The following is a 12,825-nucleotide window of genomic DNA, read 5'->3' as shown; positions in this document are numbered from 1 at the left end:
GCACCGGTGTTTTTATTTTATGAGAAGAATTTGGACTCCTTACGTAGACATCATGACATTGGGAATTTCGCAGAGCACCGAGACAAAAGAAGAGGCCAGTTTGAAGAAGTCGCCGTCCATCACGAACATCTCGAAGTTTGCACAGCCGAAACCGCTGCCGATCAGCTTTAATATGAAGATCAGCGAGGAGCTGGCCGACATCAAGACGGCATTGACGGATCTGAAAGCGCGCTCGAAAAACAACAACCAGAGTCTGACGAAACTGAACGAGAATCTGACAAGGTTTAATGAGACGACGGGCGGCGAGGAGCGCAAAGAGCTTCAGACACTGGTCGAGCAGCTGCGCGAAATTGCCGAGGAGTTGAGGACAACAAGGGAACTGGGGGAGGGCGAAGCGGACACAGAGGCTGTCAAATACACAAAAGACCAGTTAGTGGCTGATCAGGGCTATTTGGAGGCCCTCCGCGCCGAGCAGCTCGAGCTGCTTCAGAAAAATAAAGCGGCCGCCAAAGAGCTTATGCGCACAGAATTGGCCGCGTCTCAGCTGCGTTCGAAATGCACACAGTACGCCGCGCACCTGAAGACGCTCCGGAGCGAGTTCAAGCAGCTGGAGGCGGAGAAAGAGCGCCTGATCAGCGATCTAGAGCAAGAAAAACAGAACAGCCACGCGCAGGGCGGCCAGAAACTGCTGGACTTGCTCACAGCAGCGTCTCTCGACGACGGCGATACTTCCCGAGCAGGCACGCGCGCAGAAAACAAGGAGAACCACCGCATTGTCAGCTCCGTTTATTAAGGTTGGTTTGACAGCTACTTCTTTTATCAGCTGCGCTTACGTAAGCAAACATGGGCGGCGGGCTCTGGCAAACGCCCGGGAACTCCGTGACCTGTGGAGGAGAGCAAGAAACAGTGCATGGCGTGACGTCTCCACAAGATTCCCTAGTTTGCCCGCGCTTTTACATGACATGCACAGGGTCCCCAACGATTTCCTTTCCTATCAAATTGTCTCGCCTCGCGCCCTCCACCCCCCGCACACCACACGCACATTATATTCCAGGCTTATCTCATAAATAAATTTGCCTTCCTTCTCTTTAGCAAACGAGCAGTTGTTTTTTAAAGAGGTAAAGGGCATGTCCAGAACGATCAACTACGACACATTCATAGACCCGGAATCAGCCAGATCATCGTTATCATTCGAGTCGAACGGCTCCAACAGCTCCAACATCTTTTCGAATCCGGGAGAATATGATCTCTCTGTAAACAACCTAAACAGTGTTCTATCTTACGCCAGCGAAATGGACAACCACACTTTGAGCGACAAGGATACTATAGCAACGGGCTCAACGGTCACGGGGACAGCAAACAACAACAACAGCAGCACTGCGCAGACGGGCTTTGTCAACCCATTCGAGATAAACTCTTCCATTTGGACTTCTGCGCCGCAACCGCAACCTCAGGGACCGCAGGATCTACTCTCGCCCTCGTCGCACGCACTAGAGTTCCCACGGGATCCAATAGTCTCGCCACTTTCTCCATACGCTACGTTATTGAGCCCCCCTTCGGGATCCTCATTTTCTGCCCAGCCTCCGTCTCAAGCAGAGTTTGGGTCCAGACGGACCTCATATGTGGGCGAGTTCACCACGCATAGCAGACCATCGACAGGCAGCATCTGGAACTCCAGAGACGACAACAGAAGCTCGATCGGGTCTGCTGGGAGCCCGCTGCTCAGTTTCCCCAACCTGAGCTCTCCTCCGCAACTGCCCGCCGCATGGCAGTCACCGCCGGCATCAGACTTTGCTGCTCTCAGACGGTACTCGTACGACGCTGCATTAGGAGCTGCCGCGCAGTCGGGGTCCTCCGGAAACTCGCAGCCCTTACTTCCAGCGCTCCAGCAAAAAAGACAATCAGCATCTTCAACATTCGGGCATGCCCCAGGTCTGGACTTTGTGAAATCACTCGAGCAAAAATCAACAGCGCGACCGCAACAGACAACTCAGTTTCCGGGAGTCCTGAACTTTCAAGATCAGTATTCACAAGCATACCAAGAGGCGGACTTGTATTTTACGTCTCCATCGCCGGAGTCGCTCAACTTGTCGAAGGTGTTGGAGAACCTCAACACGCAGCAATTGCCGAAGTTTCCAGGTGGAGGCCTGCCCGGCGTGAAGCTTGTTCTTGTTTGTTTCAAGAGCGGCAGACTGGACGTGTTTTTCCTGCCGCCAGAGAACCAGAAACTGCTGCAGAACATGAAGGTTGGCGAGTTGGTGATTGTGGAGGCCGATAGAGGGCGTGATTTGGGAAAAGTGGTCAAGCTGGACGTGTCGATCGACGAGGCGCGTTTGTTGAAGCTGAAACAGTTTCAGGAGCAGCAGGCGGCTCTTAATCAGGAAAACAACGACAAGCACCCTGTGCTGCACTTCCCAAAGCCGATTGTGCGCTTTGCGTACCCGAACGAGGTGGCGCAACTGCTGCTGAAGAAGAGCGACGAGGAGAAGTCGCGCAACGTGTGCCAGCTGAAGGTGAAGTCGCACGGGCTGGTGATGCAGGTGACGGATGCCGAGTACCAATGGGACCGTCGCAAGCTGACGTTCTACTACCACTCCAACGCACGGATCGATTTCAGGGATTTGGTGAAGGAATTATTCAGGATATACAAGACACGGATATGGATGTGCAAGCAGCAAAAAAGAGAGATTTAGGATTTTAGAGATAGACTAGAAACGAGTCACGGGCTGAGACTGTCATAGGATATGGAATAGAATATACGCAAGGTGATGGCTATTCATTTTTTGGCGTAGTGGCTAGCATACTCCTCGTCGGTCACCTCCATTTCCTTCCAGGTGTGCTCCAAGTACGCCTGCAGGTCCTTGAGCTTTTTGAACGCGGCGTCTTTGTCGAACGTTTCGCCGTCGCGTCTCCTGCGCTCAAACTCCTCGCCGATCGCAATCGCTCTGTCGGAAATGACCTTCATTCTGTACGAGATCCACTCTGGGTAGAACTCGTTATAGATGGAGCCGAAGTTCTTTTCCGGCTTGACCGTCTTGAGCACGCTGGTTTCCGGCTTCGTGGAGTCCTTGGCCCTGTACGAGGTGACTGCCGTGATTCTCTCCGTGTAGCCGACCGGCAGCGCTGCCAGATGGGTCAACTTCCTGCCCTGCAGAACGGTGGCCTTGCCCTTTGCCGGGCCTGCCGCAGGCACGATCTCGCCGGAGCCGGTCTTGATGAGTGTCTCGCCGCCAATCATTTCCGTAGTGTCGGAAAGCATCAGAACACACACGAACGGATACGAGTCGTTGTGCCAGCCCACCACGGCCGGGATGTCGGAGTCTGTCTTGTCTGCCAGCGACGACTTTCTTCTGGCAGAGATCTTCTGGTTGAACTCCTCGTCCTCCGAGCGCATCGCGACGTTGATGTGGGCGACCTCGTAGTCCATGATCACCTCGAGCTCGACGCCGGCCATGGCGGAAACAGCAGCCACGGTTTCCGGATGTGTCCAGGCTCTGTACGTGAACGGGCAGGTCGACTTTGCGTAGCCGCGGATGCCGCAGTCGAGGCCTGTCGTCGAGCTGAACGAGACCCTGGCCCACTTGGAGAACACCTCCTCGCGCAGGATCTCCGCTCTCATGATTTCGACGGCCTCCTCTGTGAAGAGCGGGAACGGTGCGCTGACGCCGATGTCGGAGATCTGGTCGTCGGACACGGCGCCCAGCTCCTCCATCGTGGTGCGCTTGACGGTCTGCAGGCAGTCTGGGGTGAAGGCGAGGTGTTTCTTCGGGTCGAACTCCACGTGGATGTCGACGTTATTAAGGGTCTCGCTGATGGGCTTGATTTGCGCCTCGTAAGCGTGGGGCATAATCCTCTTGTGGAGGTTGCCGGTCTGGATCTGTTGGAGTAGCTCTGCGGTTGCCATTGGTGCTGGAAGGGTACAGAGAGGGTGTATTTATAATGGTAGCAGCCTGCGAAATAGTTGCCTAATCCGGAAAGTGGTCCAAAGATAAGCGCGGATTGCTGGGTGTGCAATCTGGAACAGGAACGGTTCGGTTTTGCTCGGTCGAAAGAACAATAGCGTACACAATAGGAAGACGGTAGAGATATCTATCAGAGTTGATGTGTCTGTGTCAAGCAATCAGAGCTGGAGGACACAGGGCGAGGAAAGCCGAGCAGGCAGGCTGGCCGCAGTTTGGGGAGAAAGCAGCGGACGGAAAGGACTGCCCGGAAAGGAATGTCTGAGTCTCGTGGGGAGCTGGATACAAGGCCAAACAGGCTGGCTGGCTGGCTGGCCAGAGGACTCGCGCGAGATATTCCGCGCTGCTGTGCTGGGAGACATCTCTGCACCGGGAGCGACCGCGACCGCGGGCGCTGGTTGCTGTTGCACCCGTGCACCACGACAGCGTGCCCTGTGGCGCCGCGAAGGGCAGGCATGTTTGCCCCTGTTACATTCTCGCTCTGGCAGAGTGCGTCTGCTGCCCATTTCCCACATTTGTATGTATGCTGCATATTAGTTCCTGTTTCATCGCCCTTGGCTTGCACGCGTCCGCTCTGCCTCCAAATGAAGCCCCTTCGAACGCGTTCGCTATTCCTGCAGCTATATTAAACACGGTTCTATTCGATTCTTGGCCGAAAACAGAAATGAAATGTCGAAATATAATAAAACTGCTGCATGCTGTGCGCCGCAACTTCTATTTTCAGCAAAGTCTAATTACACTCATTCGCCCTTTGTGTACACTTTCGAGGTTCAATCACAGGAGGCCTTCAACATATATAAACAACAAAAATATCCAGCCTGTTGCCAACACCGATGTCTGTTAACGTGTCTAGACCTACCAGATCGAATTCTGATCCGTCTCCGGCCCGCCAAACAAGGCTGCCGCCTCTGAGCTCGCTCCTCAACCACTCGCCGGTGCGCTCGCAAGTGCGGCCGGGAAATACGCCATCCCACAAGATGGTGCTCCCCCCAATCGAGCACATCACGTCGAGTCCCAGCTACAAGCGGTCGAACTCGTTCCCGCTGTACAGCAGCCCTGTGACGCCTGTGGCAAACCGTGTGCTACCACCCCCACCTCCGATGTTTTCGCAGACACCCGCGCTACGCGCACAGCCTCCAAGCCAATTCGCCGTTACTCCACACAAGCCACAAAGACAGGTGTCCAAGTCGCCGCCGAGCGAGGGCAAGAGCTTTGCCTTCATTTCGCATTCGGTGTCCACGTTCCTGTCCTCTGAGCCGGACATCGACAATGCGCGTCTCGCAAGACGCAAAAGAAGAAGAACGTCCCCCGCCGAGCTCGCCATTTTGCGGGCAGAGTTCGAAAAAGGTAATACCCCCAACAAGATGAGACGAATCGAGATCGCGCGCAAGGTCGACATGACTGAGAAAGCCGTGCAGATCTGGTTCCAGAACAAAAGACAGTCGCTACGCAAAAATAACCAGAGCATAAAGGAGGTGGTGCTGGACATCCCGAAAAGACAGGACCTGGACCAGCAGCTCATGTCAGCCGAGGATCTGTCCGCCGCTGACACCAGCGTGGAGGACGACTCTGCAACCTCCGTGGAGTCGTCCGCGGCCTCGTCTCCAAGAGAGGAAAACCTGCCACCAAAGGGCATTTTCCTGACACCAATGAAGACGCCAGTGCGCAAGAACGTGCCGCGTAGCACGCCAAGCTCTGCCACCATGACGTTCAAGTTCAAGGCCAGCGATCTGGGGCTGGCAACGCCAATGACCCAGACGCTGCACAAAAGACAGAAGCCAGTTATGAGAATGAACGTCAACAAGAAGCTGGGCAACGTTCTGAAGGACAGCACAAACATGGCGCACACAAAGCAGAGCGGCAAGACAGACATTGAGTGCGTGGAAAACCTGCTGAGTTTGAAAAGTCAAACTCCGGCGTAGTGCATATGACGAGTTATGATATTTATATATTAACGAAGCATAATTAAATTATTCTGGTATAACCATGCCCAACCGCCAGCTACACAGGGTCTACTGCTCTCATAGTTTCCACTATATTATCACATATTTATGCTAGCTGCACTTGCTTGCCTGCTCGCCGCTCAAGGTCCAGCAATCTTACCTCTTCTACCGGTGGTCTTGGTGTGTTGACCTCTAACTCTGAGTCTCCAGGAGTGTCTCAGACCACGGTGAGCTCTCATTCTCTTCAGTCTCTCCAGGTCTTCTCTCAACTTGCTCTCCAGGTTGTTGGCAAGAACGTGGTAATCCTTTCCGTCAACAACATCGGCCTGTCTGTTCAGGAACCATGCTGGGATCTTGTATTGAGTTGGGTTTTGCATGATGGTGACGATTCTCTCCAGCTCTTCCTGGGTCAGCTCACCAGCTCTCTTGGAAAGATCAACATCGGCTTTCTTGCACACCAAGTTGGCGTATCTTCTACCGACACCTCTGATGGTGGTCAGGGCGTACATAACCTTGATTCTTCCGTCAACGTTGGTGTTGAGGAGACGCAAAATGTGCTGGAACGAGCCAGATTCTTGAACAACGAGTCCCATGGTGATGTATTAAAGTTACAATTTTTCATGGACTGAAAATTTTAATTATAAAAAACCCTGCCCTGTGCTGCGTCACGTGACCAGAGCTTCTATCTACAGAATGTGTCTCGTGTACTTGGCCGCAAAGTACACAAGGGCGTCCTTTGAGACGACCAGACGGTCCGCCTTCAGCAGGTCTCTGACCCCGACGTCCTCCTTGCGCAGCATCCGCACCTTGTCGCCGTATTTGCTCACCGCCTTAGCCAGGTTGGCTTCCGGATCGTATTCCCCAGGAATGAAGAGCACGTTCAGCTTGCCGAACCCGTGCTTCGTCACAAATGTATCGAGCGCGCGGGGATGACTGTGCGTCAGCTCCAGGTCGAACGAGTCGCCCGGAAGCAGCTCGGACCCGGCTGCCTCGTGCTCTCCCACGACAAACAGTTTGCCCGCCTTATAGGCCGAGCTCAGTGCGATCCGGTATGCCATGTCATACACCTTCTCGGGCAGGTCCGTGCTGAAGTCATTGGGGGCCGTGCGGGCCAAGGCGTATGCGCCACGGTGTCTGATCGGCGAGTTGGCATCGCCCACTCTGGCACGTCCAGTGCCCTTCTGCGGCAGTAATTTGTGTCTGGAAAACTTGTGGTCGCTTCTTCCCGGCGGGTTAGACGCGCCCACACGTCTGTTGTCAAGCTCCATGACCACGGCCAGCCACAGGACGTCTCTTCGGATCGGAGCATTGAGGAAAGCGTTGTGGACGGGAAACACGGCGTGCGGTTCGAGCGACGGGAACGCGCGCAGCGTCGCCAGCGTGTACGTCGGCGGGATGGCCTTGTGAGGGAATTTCGACTCCGTCGCGGTGGCCAGGCCGCGGACGAACGCGCCCAGTTTTGAGACAAAAGACATGAATGTGTTGAAAATAATTAAATATTTTTTATTTAAAGCACTAGGTGCAAAGGTGGGCCCGTATAGATTGACTTTTTACTCGCTGGGTAAAACACCATGACTTCGCAGCCGCACAAGTCCAAAAGACCGCCCATTGTGATCCCTCCGCCGCCCGTGAGCGCCAGCGAATCCGCCCCAACGCCCGCAACCTGCCGCACGCTCCCGCAAAAGTTCATACACTGCCCCAAGGACGACCTCATAGTGATCATATCGCGCATGCTTTCCTCGCTCATCTCCATCAACGACCAGCAAATCTCCTCGGACATCAACCAGCAGTCGCTCACGCGCTTCCACTCGCGCTCGCCGCCGCAAATCTCGCTCTATTCTTATCTTTCCAGACTGTCCCATTACTCGTCTCTGGAGAATTCCGTTCTCATAACTAGCATTTATTACATCGATTTGCTCAGCATGTGCTATCCAGTATTTGCGGTGAACTCGCTGACAGTGCACCGTTTTTTGCTGACGGCGACGACGGTGGCGTCCAAGGCGCTGTGCGACAGTTTTTGCTCCAATAGCCACTATGCCAAGGTAGGGGGTGTGAACCTGATGGAGCTCAACGTGCTGGAGACAGAGTTTCTCAACAAGGTCGGGTACCGCGTGGTTCCTCGGGATTTCAACTACGATAGACTACAGGAAAGGAAAAGCAGCACGGGGACGCTGGACACGGATTATCTGAAGAAGATCAAGCTGGGCATCGAGAATGCCTCAGAGGTGCTGGATTTGTATTACAAGCGGATGGTTATGCTTGTTGGCGCGCGCGTGAACGGCACGGTGGGGTGCCACGACGACGTGGAGTACGAGCTTGCCCCGGAAGCACGTGGGAGCGAGGAGTGTAAGGCTGGCGACAAGCCGCAGACGGTGCTGACGGATGCCGGCCGGCGAAAATTGCGCAAACTCGAGAAATCGGATACAAACGGCGACTAGGACTCGAATAAATAACTAGAATTATTTATTGCTAAAATAGATAGTTGCTAACCTTTTTTTGGATGAGAGTATCTGGGGAAATTAAAAATATTCGATAATAAAAAAAAATCATCTCAAAAATAGATGCTGATCTCTCGATGCTCCTGGCGAGCAGCACGAGGCCTCCCGGTTTCGTGCCGGGTGCGTGTTACCGGAATGCCTGCTATAGCGCCTAGCTCTCTTGTGAGGTTGACGCTGCCTGGTCGGGTCGGAAAATTGGGTTGTCAGTTCTATTCGCAGCGCAGAGTCTCTCGAGTGTTCGAATACGTCTACGACAAGTGCCACCGTCTTCGGTGGGCGCTAGTCAAGAGCAAGCGGCCCTTGAACAATGACGATTTCTCCGCCATTTTCTCGTGGCTTATGGCCGGCAACATAGCATTTCTGATTATCGGTACTACCTCGTTCTTCTCGCTTCTTCTCTACACCATGAACACCGTGCTGGCACAGGAGATGGTGGCCGAGTTTGTGGGGAACGTTATAACCAGAAACTCTGCGCTCAGCGTCACGTTCGACAACGCAATTGTGCCCAACTGGAAAGATGGAAAGATCCAGTTCAACCACTGTGTGGTGAGCAGGCGCCCCCGTAAACGGCACATGTTCCGCAAAAAGGATAAGCGCGCTGAGACGGCTCCCGAGGAAGACCTTGACGACGGCAATTACACCCAATTCGACCTGACCATCGACCAGATCGACATCTCTCTCAGTTTTGGGAAGTGGCTATCGGGCAAGGGAATAATAGACAACTGCTCTCTGCGCGGCGTGCGCGGCGTGGTGGACAGGACACACGTTTACTGGAAGCCTGGCGACTCAGCCTTGAACTACAAAAATGTCCACCGGCCGGGCGACTGGGAGATATCCGATTTCCGCATGCAGGATCTGTTGGTGACGATGCATAACCCAAATAACTTTCGCAGTTTTGACATTTCTGTGTATAACTGCGAGCTGCCGTTGTTTCGCAAAAATTGGTTATTTTTCGACATTTTGAACGGCAAACACATCAACGGCTGCTACGACGGCGCATTATTCACTATCGACCGTGTGCAGACCACGGACGATTTCCGTGGAGAGCGGCAGATTGGCGGCGAGGTCGAGGAGTACCGCAAGGTGCCCACGGACGGCTCGCGACAGGAGATAGACCTCACAAACAAAACTGTCACCAGACTGCGGATAGATAACCTCCCGTTGGAGCATCTGAACGGCGGCATGAAGGGCCCCTTCGGATGGATCTACAGGGGAACGGTGGACATGATTGGGGACGTTATTGTTCCGGAAAACGCATCAACCGAACAGGCCACGCTCAGAGACGTTTTCAAGTACTACACCTCGTCCGAAAAGAACCAGAGTTATGATGCTCCTTTCATCATGGACTTCTACCTGCGACTCAATAACCCGAAAGCCAGCGTGCCGCTGTTTCCGAACGAGCTCTCGTACGTGAACAGCGCACTGATTAGACCGATTGTGGGCTACATCAACTCCCGAAAAACGTTTATCCCTATTTATTGCCGCGTTTACAAACAACTCAAGGACTTCGACGGGTCGTGGACCGTCTACGACAGTCTGTTGATGGACGATTTGAGTGTCGGCGTGTACAACAGCTTCGTTGAGTACTTAAGCGACGAGCAGTTCCAGCGCGAAAAGCTGCGCAAGGTCGGGTTCTGGTCGCTGCAGTTCATGATTCAGCTGATTCTATGGAGTCTCAGCTCAGTTTAGCACACCAATGTCCCGGCAGCGTGCTCTTTGCGGAGCTATGTCCGGAATGTTTACGTTTCCTCCAGCGGTCTTGGGAATGCGGGACCGGTAAACCTCATGATCACATTAGCGGGCTATTTTTTTTCTGATATCAGGGAACGTCTCACATATGCATGCAAATGCACAGAAGAAAAAAGTGCGCCCACTATAGGTGGTGTGTACTAAGCAAACAATAGAGCTTTCTGTTACAGTGGTGATTTATCCAATCACTTCCCAAATTACAGCTATACAAGAATGTCAATGTATATAAATGTTCAGCAAAACCGTTTAGTTTTAACCTCCTTTCAAAATGAAGCATGGACCGGAATATTAGCCATCCAGCTGACAAAAAGGGCTACAGCGTCCGAAATCAGTACACGTCGCAGTTTCCCCAGTACAACGCCGGGCAGAACCAACCCCAGCAGATCAACTACCCTTATAGCCCGTTCCAATACCAACAATCGCCGCAGACATACTTCCCACCGCAACCGCCGCTCATCATGGCTCCGCACCCTCCTCCTTCGAAGCCAATCACGGTCCAGACCCATGGAATCTCGCCGCTGGCCTACGAGCTGTCGCAACAACTACCGACGCCGCCATTCGACAAGCTTGAGCCGTCGCCCGAGTCCTTACGTCAGCAGCCGACTCGACGAGCAAAGCGCAAGTCTAAATTCACCAAGGAACAGGATCAGATGATCATCGACCTTAAAAAGGCGGGCAAGTCGTGGGTTGAGATTGCCGAGCTCGCTAACGTAGGCAACTTTCTGGCCGCTCGCAACAGATACCAGGTCCTGATTGGACAGCAGGGCGGCGGCAGCAATGACTGCGGGCCCGAGGACGTGATGGAGCTGCGGAATGTGGTGGACCAAGGCGAGCTGGAAAAAATTCGGTATTTGGTGCGGGAGTTTGAAAAAAAAACTGGCAAGGCTGTCGACCAAAAACAGCTCCGCGAGCTGCTGCGGTACCTGTTCTGGAAAAACCCTGGCTTTTTCGATGTGGACGAGGCGTATCTGGCGGAGCTCCTTCGGCTACAATCGAGGTCCACTTGAATCTGCAGTGACACCACCGCCTGGGATCATTTTTTTCTCTCCATGTGGTTGTAATTTTCTGCATGCATAATACCACATGCAACAGCTCGCCTAAATAGGCAAAGACACAAGCGCGGACATTTAAACGACGCAGAACGTCACGCCAGTCCACAATAGAGAAGCGTCGCGTCGACCGACGCCCCCGGGCCTTCCACCCCACACAAAGCTGCTACAAATTAAATTAGCTATTAAAACAACCACTTTTCGTACTTGTCGCCTTCCTTTTTTGTGCTCCCGATGTCGGCCTACGCCCTTCTCCTGCTCGAAAACACCTATCTCCCGGGCATTCTTGCCGTCCGCAAGGCCCTCTCTGACACAAACGCCCAATTCCCGGTGGTCCTCCTCTACTCAGCCAAAAACGTCAACAAAGACACAATTGCCTTGTTTACTGCCTCGGAGCTGTTCTCGGACCTCATCGACATCGACGACAACCTTCTCGTGTCCAACTCCCCCCACACACTAGAATCCGTCCTCAGCCGGCCGGACCTGGCATACACGCTCTCCAAAATCAACCTGTGGCGACTGGTAGAGTACTCGAAGCTCGTGTATCTCGACGCAGACACTTTGCCCTTGCAAAACCTAGACCATTTGTTTGCGGAGAATTTCGACGCCTCGCAGGTCATGGCGGCGCCCGACTGCGGCTGGCCGGACCTGTTCAATTCCGGGTTTATGGTGCTGCAACCGAACATGACGGTATTCCAGGAATTGATGGACCTGTACGCTTCGACGGAGTCGTTCGACGGCGCCGACCAGGGCCTGCTCAACCACTACTTCAACCCCGACCTGTACCACGGCGGCACCTCGCGCTGGCTGCGACTGCCGTTCATCTACAACTGCACGCTGAACTCGCACTACGAGTACTTCCCGGCTATGCAGCGCTACTTCCACGATATCAAGCTTTTTCATTTCATAGGCGACAAGAAGCCGTGGGACCCGAACTACGGCGAGCAGTTGCGCAGGGACCCCTCGCTGTTCAAGGTCGCAGACAACAAGAACGTTTATGAGCTTTGGCATGAGGTCTATGAGTCGATTGAGATGGACAGACAGTCTCAGCACGAGGTTCGGCAAACCACCGAAGTACTCGAGCCAGAGCATGTTGAGACTGTCGAGGCCGTGGAGACTGCGGTGGAGCCCCAGCCAGAGCCACCTGTTGTTCACCACCAATACTACTACAAGGAGCCAGAATCGGAGCCAGAAAAGTACGAAGAGAACCGTGGCGAGGCATGGAAGCTCAACGAGTCGCGGGGGCCAAACAAATGGGAGGACTCTAGCGAGTCCGAGGAGGAGGAGGAGGACGCTGGAGAGCTGGACACTAGAGAGCTGGCGCGCTCGCTATCACAACTGGACGTTGAGACTCCGCAGGACGACTACGCTGCAAAACACCCGATCTTCCCGTGGGAGAAATCCCCCGCCAGACAGAAGCCTACACGCTCGTTCAGTGCGAGAACGGCGCTACCGTCAACGCTGACGAAGATTCCGTTCACGGCCGCGTTTGACAACGGCGCGGAGCTGGAAAACTACATTGCCAGCAGGGAGCAGACCGAGCGGCCCGAGACGCTGCAGGAGATCGAGCAGGACGAACAGCTGGACGAGCAGGAGTCCCAGGAGCTGGAAAAATTAGCACCTTAAT

General features: G+C 53.9%; 10 protein-coding genes across 10 annotated transcripts; 7 read left to right on the top strand and 3 right to left on the bottom strand.

Annotated features, from left to right (window-relative positions):
* Positions 1-52: 52 nt before the first annotated feature.
* On the top strand, positions 53-793 carry KL911_003281 (uncharacterized protein; the record flags this gene model as incomplete). The annotated part of the gene is made up of 1 exon (XM_043198444.1): positions 53-793. One exon carries the CDS (start codon positions 53-55, stop codon positions 791-793), a length of 741 nt encoding a protein of 246 aa, XP_043054232.1.
* Positions 794-1,127: 334 nt separating this feature from the next.
* KL911_003280 (uncharacterized protein) lies at positions 1,128-2,693 on the top strand (the record flags this gene model as incomplete). The annotated part of the gene is made up of 1 exon (XM_043198443.1): positions 1,128-2,693. The coding sequence occupies one exon, from the start codon at positions 1,128-1,130 to the stop codon at positions 2,691-2,693; it is 1,566 nt and encodes a 521-aa protein (XP_043054231.1).
* An 83-nt stretch (positions 2,694-2,776) lies between these two features.
* On the bottom strand, positions 2,777-3,904 carry KL911_003279 (uncharacterized protein; the record flags this gene model as incomplete). Its single annotated transcript, XM_043198441.1, has 1 exon — positions 2,777-3,904. The coding sequence occupies one exon, from the start codon at positions 3,902-3,904 to the stop codon at positions 2,777-2,779; it is 1,128 nt and encodes a 375-aa protein (XP_043054230.1).
* Positions 3,905-4,792: 888 nt separating this feature from the next.
* KL911_003278 (uncharacterized protein) lies at positions 4,793-5,881 on the top strand (the record flags this gene model as incomplete). Its single annotated transcript, XM_043198440.1, has 1 exon — positions 4,793-5,881. The coding sequence occupies one exon, from the start codon at positions 4,793-4,795 to the stop codon at positions 5,879-5,881; it is 1,089 nt and encodes a 362-aa protein (XP_043054229.1).
* A 161-nt stretch (positions 5,882-6,042) lies between these two features.
* KL911_003277 (uncharacterized protein) lies at positions 6,043-6,495 on the bottom strand (the record flags this gene model as incomplete). Its single annotated transcript, XM_043198439.1, has 1 exon — positions 6,043-6,495. The coding sequence occupies one exon, from the start codon at positions 6,493-6,495 to the stop codon at positions 6,043-6,045; it is 453 nt and encodes a 150-aa protein (XP_043054228.1).
* Positions 6,496-6,588: 93 nt separating this feature from the next.
* KL911_003276 (uncharacterized protein) lies at positions 6,589-7,377 on the bottom strand (the record flags this gene model as incomplete). The annotated part of the gene is made up of 1 exon (XM_043198438.1): positions 6,589-7,377. One exon carries the CDS (start codon positions 7,375-7,377, stop codon positions 6,589-6,591), a length of 789 nt encoding a protein of 262 aa, XP_043054227.1.
* Positions 7,378-7,473: 96 nt separating this feature from the next.
* On the top strand, positions 7,474-8,340 carry KL911_003275 (uncharacterized protein; the record flags this gene model as incomplete). Its single annotated transcript, XM_043198437.1, has 1 exon — positions 7,474-8,340. One exon carries the CDS (start codon positions 7,474-7,476, stop codon positions 8,338-8,340), a length of 867 nt encoding a protein of 288 aa, XP_043054226.1.
* Positions 8,341-8,463: 123 nt separating this feature from the next.
* Positions 8,464-10,089, top strand: KL911_003274 (uncharacterized protein; the record flags this gene model as incomplete). The annotated part of the gene is made up of 1 exon (XM_043198436.1): positions 8,464-10,089. One exon carries the CDS (start codon positions 8,464-8,466, stop codon positions 10,087-10,089), a length of 1,626 nt encoding a protein of 541 aa, XP_043054225.1.
* Positions 10,090-10,424: 335 nt separating this feature from the next.
* On the top strand, positions 10,425-11,156 carry KL911_003273 (uncharacterized protein; the record flags this gene model as incomplete). The annotated part of the gene is made up of 1 exon (XM_043198435.1): positions 10,425-11,156. The coding sequence occupies one exon, from the start codon at positions 10,425-10,427 to the stop codon at positions 11,154-11,156; it is 732 nt and encodes a 243-aa protein (XP_043054224.1).
* A 276-nt stretch (positions 11,157-11,432) lies between these two features.
* KL911_003272 (uncharacterized protein) lies at positions 11,433-12,824 on the top strand (the record flags this gene model as incomplete). Its single annotated transcript, XM_043198434.1, has 1 exon — positions 11,433-12,824. One exon carries the CDS (start codon positions 11,433-11,435, stop codon positions 12,822-12,824), a length of 1,392 nt encoding a protein of 463 aa, XP_043054223.1.
* Position 12,825: the final 1 nt, after the last annotated feature.

This window comes from Ogataea haglerorum (assembly GCF_019207285.1).
Source record: "Ogataea haglerorum isolate 81-453-3 chromosome Unknown 81-453-3_NODE_8_length_489951_cov_95.815404, whole genome shotgun sequence".
NCBI classification, from domain to species: domain Eukaryota; kingdom Fungi; phylum Ascomycota; class Pichiomycetes; order Pichiales; family Pichiaceae; genus Ogataea; species Ogataea haglerorum.
This window is presented reverse-complemented; position numbering and strand designations above follow the sequence as displayed.